The sequence below is a fragment of the Octodon degus genome, unplaced genomic scaffold (genome assembly GCF_000260255.1).
Source record: "Octodon degus isolate 3935 unplaced genomic scaffold, OctDeg1.0 scaffold00133, whole genome shotgun sequence".
In the NCBI taxonomy this organism is placed as follows: Eukaryota; Metazoa; Chordata; class Mammalia; order Rodentia; family Octodontidae; genus Octodon; species Octodon degus.
In genome coordinates this window covers 2,547,000-2,552,999 of record NW_004524709.1, presented here as the reverse complement: position 1 = coordinate 2,552,999, position 6,000 = coordinate 2,547,000, and the positions used below count along the sequence as shown (strand labels likewise).

Sequence of the window (6,000 nt, the reverse complement as noted above, 5' to 3'; positions counted from 1 at the left end):
CAGTGTATTATTTGTTGAAACTGTACTTCCGATTTGATTTGAAACTGTCTCATTGCTATATGTTTATCAATAAAACTGTAGAAAAAAAAATAAATTAGAAATAGATGGAAATTTTCCTAGCTAGATAGAGCATCTATAAAAGCTTTAGCAAGCAAAATCTTACATTGAATGATGTTGAAAGAAGCTATTAAAAAATTAGACTTGCTTGTTTTAGAACTTATATTTATTTATTTTTTTTTTTAATTTTTTATTTATTTGAGAGAGAGAGAGAGAGAGAGAGAGTGTGTGTGTGTGTGGTGTGTGTGTGTGGCCAGCTCAGCCCACCAGGGGGCGAGGCTGGCTGGCATGTGGTGCTGGGGGATTGAACCGCGGTCCCCGATGCTTTAGCTAAGCTTGTTCTAAGTAGGTGCTTTAGACCACTGAGCCATCTCTCCAGCCCCTAGAACTTATATTTAAACTTGGATTGGTGGCCTAGTCAAGAATGAAACAGTTAACAGAGGCAGAAGAATTAGAAAGGGGAAGTTAATTGTTCCATAATTACTGATCCTATAATTATTTATGTAGAGAAAACAAAAATAATTTGTCAATACATTATTAAAAATAAAGTTAACCATGTTGTTACATTTAAAATTGATATACAGAAATCATTTCCATAGTAACATAGCCAAGTAAGCAATCAGTTAAGGAAACTTCATCTTAAATTGTATCAGAAAAAATATAAAAATAAATCTAATGAAAGGTATTTAGAAACTCTGAAAAAACCCCATAAAACTTTGAAGAGAAATATAAAGAAAACCTTAAAGTGGAGAAATATGCCAAGTTTTTAGAAAGGAGGACTTTGTATCATAGAAATATTCCTCCATGGTTGATCTATATGGACCAGTGAAGTTCAAATCATAATATCAGCAAGGTTTTCCATAGGATATATTGGATGATTCTAAATTTTATCAGAAGGGATGGAAAGATAGTCAAAAATAGTAGGACACTTCTAAATAGTATCAGAAAGATGTTTTTGTGTCAGCTTTAGTATTCAGTTATAGTCAAATTGACTAAGGGAATGTAATGTACATAGTATTTCAGAATACAAATGTGATAGAACTTGCCTTATAGTATTTATCTCATTCTTTCAGATTACCATTTTGTGTGATGTATACATAAATACTTCTACATGTATATTCTTTGTAAATAAACATATGTATCTGTAAAGAATCAAAATTTAACTCTTTTTTGAGAGGGGCTGAGATAGGATCTCTCTGTGTATCCCAGACTGGCCTTGAACTTGCAGCAGTCCTTTTGCCTCAATCTCCTGACTGCTGGGATTATAGGACTGTGCTTTAAAAAAAAAAAAAAAAAAAAAAAAAGTGCTGCCATGCCCAGCTCAGAATTTTAACTTTTATTTTGAAGTAATTTTCGACTTAGGAAAATGTTCCAAGAATAGAATAGACACTTCTCTTATACTTTCAAACCCAGATTACCCACATAATTACATTATTTTAATATGATTTACTATTCATAAAAACATTCATTGTTTTTCTTTTCTGAACATTTAAAGTATATACCATAAAACTGAGACCATTTTGTTATATAACTATGGCACAGTGGTCATAGGAAACTAACATTGATCATTTATAGCTTGTATTCACTTTTCACCAATTGTTCTCCAAGGTCCTATGTTTTCCTTTGACCCTTTCTCACCCCCTATCTAATCTGGGGTCCTGTATTCCATATAGGTATTCTGGTCCTTTGTTCTCCTGTAATCTGTGGCTTTCCTTCAGTCTCTTTGCCTTTAAGGGTCCTGACATTTTACTTAGTACTATGCAAGTTGTGCTTGAAGCAGGAGGATTGCAAATTTCAGTGCAGTCTGGGCACTTAATGACTTAGTTTAATTTGAGACCCTGTCTCAAAATAACAAAGGGAAGAAAGGGGAAAGAAGAGCTGGAAAGCTAGCTCAGTGTAAAGGCCCAGTGTTCAGTCCCTCTGTGTGTGTGTGTGGGTGTGTGTATGTGTGTGTGTTTGTGCATGTGTGTGTGGGGCTCAGTTTGTGCTGCTTAGGTTTTTTTTTATATATATTTTTTTTTATTTTTCAGGGAAGGGTCTACAGGGTGTTCAGGGTCTCACTACTAAATCGATCTCAGTGATCAGCCTGTTTACAGCCTCCCAAGAGCTGAGATTTCAGGCGTTCATCACCATGCCCAGTCTCAATTGCCTTCTCAGTGTACCACAGGGGCAGGGCCGGCACGGCAGGCCCAGAGATTGAAACCCCAGCCCCTGAGCCTACTTGCAGGTGCTTTAATCTGCTGAGCTATTTGGCCAGCCCTTGTGTGTGCAGCTTAGTTGTATGGGGTAAAATAATTTTACTAATACTTTGTATGATAGAAAAATGAGGACAAAAAATGAGAGACTGAGAGAAACAAGAAAAAACTGTTGCTTAGTAGAAACTAGGATTTGATAGCAGTGAAGTAGTATGTTCAGAATGATTGCTATGTGGTTTTTGTTTCCAAAGCCAATATTAATACCAGTGAGACAGGGATGATGTAGTATAACTGAAGTTTGCAGAGAATGAATTGAGATCTCTTCTTCACTGGCCAGATGTAGAGGATAGGGTTGATTGAAGGATTATGTCCTGCATATTCTCTTCTTTGCATGGAAAGAGCACAAAGAACACTGCTAGAAAGCAAAGCTAACAGAAGGATAGCTTTCAGGATAGGAGGTAGGTCAGAGGTAGAGTCCTTGCTTAGGCCCAAGGCCCTGGATTCGAGCCCCACTCTCTTAACTCCCAAAAGAAAGTTACCTTTCAAAAACAGTACCTTTAAATTTTTTTTCCAGAAGAGAGAATTTCCCAGGAGCTAGAAAAATGTCAAGATAAAGACAGTAAGTATTTAATATCTATTACAATTTCTAAAGCTGAGTATGATGACACACACCTGTAATCCTAGGACTTGGGAGGCTGAGGCTGAAGGATCTCTTGATTTGGAAGCCAGTCTGGACTACGAAGTGAATTCAAGGCCAACCTGGGTAACAAAGTAAAGACCCTCTCTCAAAAAAGCAAAAACCAACAAGTTCTGAACTGCTTTAGGAAATGGCGTGAAGGCTAAAAAGATTGAGGAAACTTGAATTAAGGTGTGGGATGTATTTGTCTATATCCAGTTTTCAAAAGCATTTGTTAAAGATCACAGTTTAGTTTTAAGGTTTGAAATTCGGTCTTTGACCTATCTGAACTCTTAATTTGCCATGTAGAATGCTGTCAATTAAAGATAATAAGTAGTTGGGCTCGGCCTCACTTGTCCTTCTTTTACAAGTATTTTCTTGGCGTCGTGGATTTGTTTGCAGCACTCATCTCTTAAATTAACACCCATATGGTGAATACATTATGAGTGGATATATATGAACATGTAACACCTCTTCTCTAAAGAGCTGAAAACTTCACCCTGAATTTTAGAACTATAGAGGCATCTTGGTGATAGAGCAAGCATAACATTATTTTATGTCTTTTTTAATAAATATTTATTTTATGGCAGAAAAAGATTCCTTTAGGAGAGCAAATACTATTTAGTTTTTTTTTTTTCTATCCACTGCTGATAGATACTGAGATTATTTCCAGTTTAATATTTTTGATACTATTGTTAGCATATGGTTATTGTACCAAAGGTTTATGTATTTTCTGTGAAGCTGGTACATACACATAATAGATCTTAAGTTCTTTTTTTTTGTATTTTTAGGCAAGGGTCTACAGGGTGTTCATAGCTCACTACTAGATCCCACTCGTAGTGATCCGCCTGTTTACAGCCTCTCAAGAGTGGGATTGTGGGCATGTACCACTATTTTATGTCTAACCTTGGTTGATTTCTGTACCTCAGTTGTCCAATTGAGAAATGGGAAAACAAATAAGACTTGTCTGAAGGTAAAAGAACCCCCTCCCTCCCTCCCTCCTCTTTCTTTCTTGTATTTTGTGCAGGATCTCACTACGCAGCTTGGACTCATAGTGATCCTCCTGTTTTCAAACCTCCCAGTTCTGGGATTACAGGCATGTGCCACCTTTCCTGGACTTGGTTGCCGGCTCAGTGCACCTGGGTTTGAGGCCAGCCGGCATGTGCTGCCAAGGATGGAATCCTGGTCCCTGTGCTTGCCTAAGCAGGCACTTAGTCCACTGAGCTGTTTCACCAGCCCTAGGAACTGCCTTTAATTTGTTCTGGGATCCATTATTTTTCGATATTTTAAAAATGTAAAAGTAGTAAGTGGAAATGAAAGAAAAATAGGAAAGTTGGTGACTCTGTAAAGGGGAAAAGGTTTTGCTGGAGAATAACTCAGTAAACATAACGTTTAACCAAGTTAACCTGAGTACCACTTATGTCTAGTTAACTATAGATTTTCTTTGAGAAGGCTGGTAAGTGATATATATCTATATATCTATATATCATGCAACGAAGGTATTAAATGTCTGATTGGTGTAACTCTACTGTAAAAACCATATGAAAAGCACTTGTTAAGTTTTTTAAAAATTTACTGGTCCATTCTTTTGGCATTAAGACCAGTAGTTTTACACAAACTACTTTTCAAATTTTTAGTGTGCCTGTGGATGTAGCACCTGTTCCTGTCCTGAGATGTCAAGGGGCGTGTGTGAGGAGGACGATGAGGAATTTATAGGTTGTTTTTGAGGTACCATATCTTTATGCAAATTTGAGAGCTTGGAGTTAGCAAGATAGATTTTTATTTTTACCCACATTTTCTGTTTCAAATATGAGGTTTTTGAGAAACTGTAAAAAAGTATTAAGGCTTTTGACAGTGCAGGGTATTTTGGTTTCTATTTAAAAATTTGCACGTAGCGTCTGTGATCCCCTATATGAGAATTTATAGCATAGCGCTTCATTCTTTTCTGTTCTGTTGTAGCTTTTGTGAGACAGTGTTTTTAATGTGCTCAATAATTTACAGAAGATTACTCATGTTGTGTTTTATTAGCAGTTAATGTTTTGCAAAGTAACATATTTTGGACTTGGAGGATGAGTTTTTCAAATGTGCTGAAATGACTTTGAATCCATCATTTCAAGAAGATAGAACCTGTCATTTTGTTGCTGCTTGCTAACTGTTTCTGAGCCTTCATGGATAGCTAAGCAAAGCATACGCTTCTCTGAAGTTGAACTGTGTTCTTGCCTGAGGTTTCAGAAAGCTGAAGTGCCATAAGCCTAGATGATGAAACCTGTTGGAGCTCTGTGGGAACAGCTGGAGTCTTTGGCTTGTTAACTAGCAATGATTCAAGTCTTGCAGATTGTAAAGGAGCTGGTGACACCCTCAAGGCAAAGAGCAGCTACAGCGAAGGAAGGTAGGGACGTCAGGAGAATGAACAATCTGAGCACTTGAAGGCACTAGAGATTTTGATAATTATTGACCTAAGGAACAGCTACATAAAAGGAATTTTGAGATTTCACATATGCTTTCGTATTTTTGATTTATTATGGTATCTGCAAATAATCAGATAACAGCATAATTACTATTGTGGCTAATCCTGTTTTTAAACCAAAAATTAGAAGGTTATTATTGTATTAAAAGGTACAGAGGGTAAGGGGAGGTAGTGGCATTGCTGCTGCAACGGTATTTTTTCTTACAGATATCTTCTTGCATTATATATTTTGGTGGTAATGGAGTAATATCCAGAATGCTTTTTTAATTTTAAAATACAAATAACCATGGCAGAAACAAGAAGGGAACAAGCTAGGATTCTCGGGGCAGAACAGCTAAATGGTCATTATTTGTGTGCCTAACTGATAAAATAATAGTAATAAATAAGAATTTAGCCAGTGAGTACTAGACTTTTTTGCCCTTTTTTTTTTGGTGAATAATTACTTTCTTTTGCTTATGAATCAATGCTGTTTTCATTAAAATAATTCTGTATTGGTAGCATGTATCTAGGATATGCTAAAATACATTAATGGTTTTAAAAATTACATGTCTAACCGATTACAAAATGAGCTAGTCTAGATATTTCTTTGAAGGAATCCTGGCATA

At 36.4% G+C, this 6,000-nt stretch overlaps 1 protein-coding gene across 3 annotated transcripts in view; it reads left to right on the top strand.

Moving 5' to 3' along the window:
* The window catches only part of Usp6nl (USP6 N-terminal like), a 169,559-nt gene that overhangs the window by 35,576 nt on the left and 127,983 nt on the right, over positions 1-6,000 (top strand). The window contains exon 3 of one of the 3 annotated variants that reach the window (XM_023701329.1): positions 2,827-2,871. The exons of 1 other annotated variant lie outside the window; for it this stretch is intronic. In XM_023701329.1, the coding sequence (XP_023557097.1) occupies positions 2,827-2,871 (45 nt within the window). Of the gene's footprint in view, positions 1-2,826; positions 2,872-5,021; positions 5,318-6,000 lie in introns of those variants that run through there. One more of the 3 variants, XM_004641268.2, reaches the window with a different exon arrangement.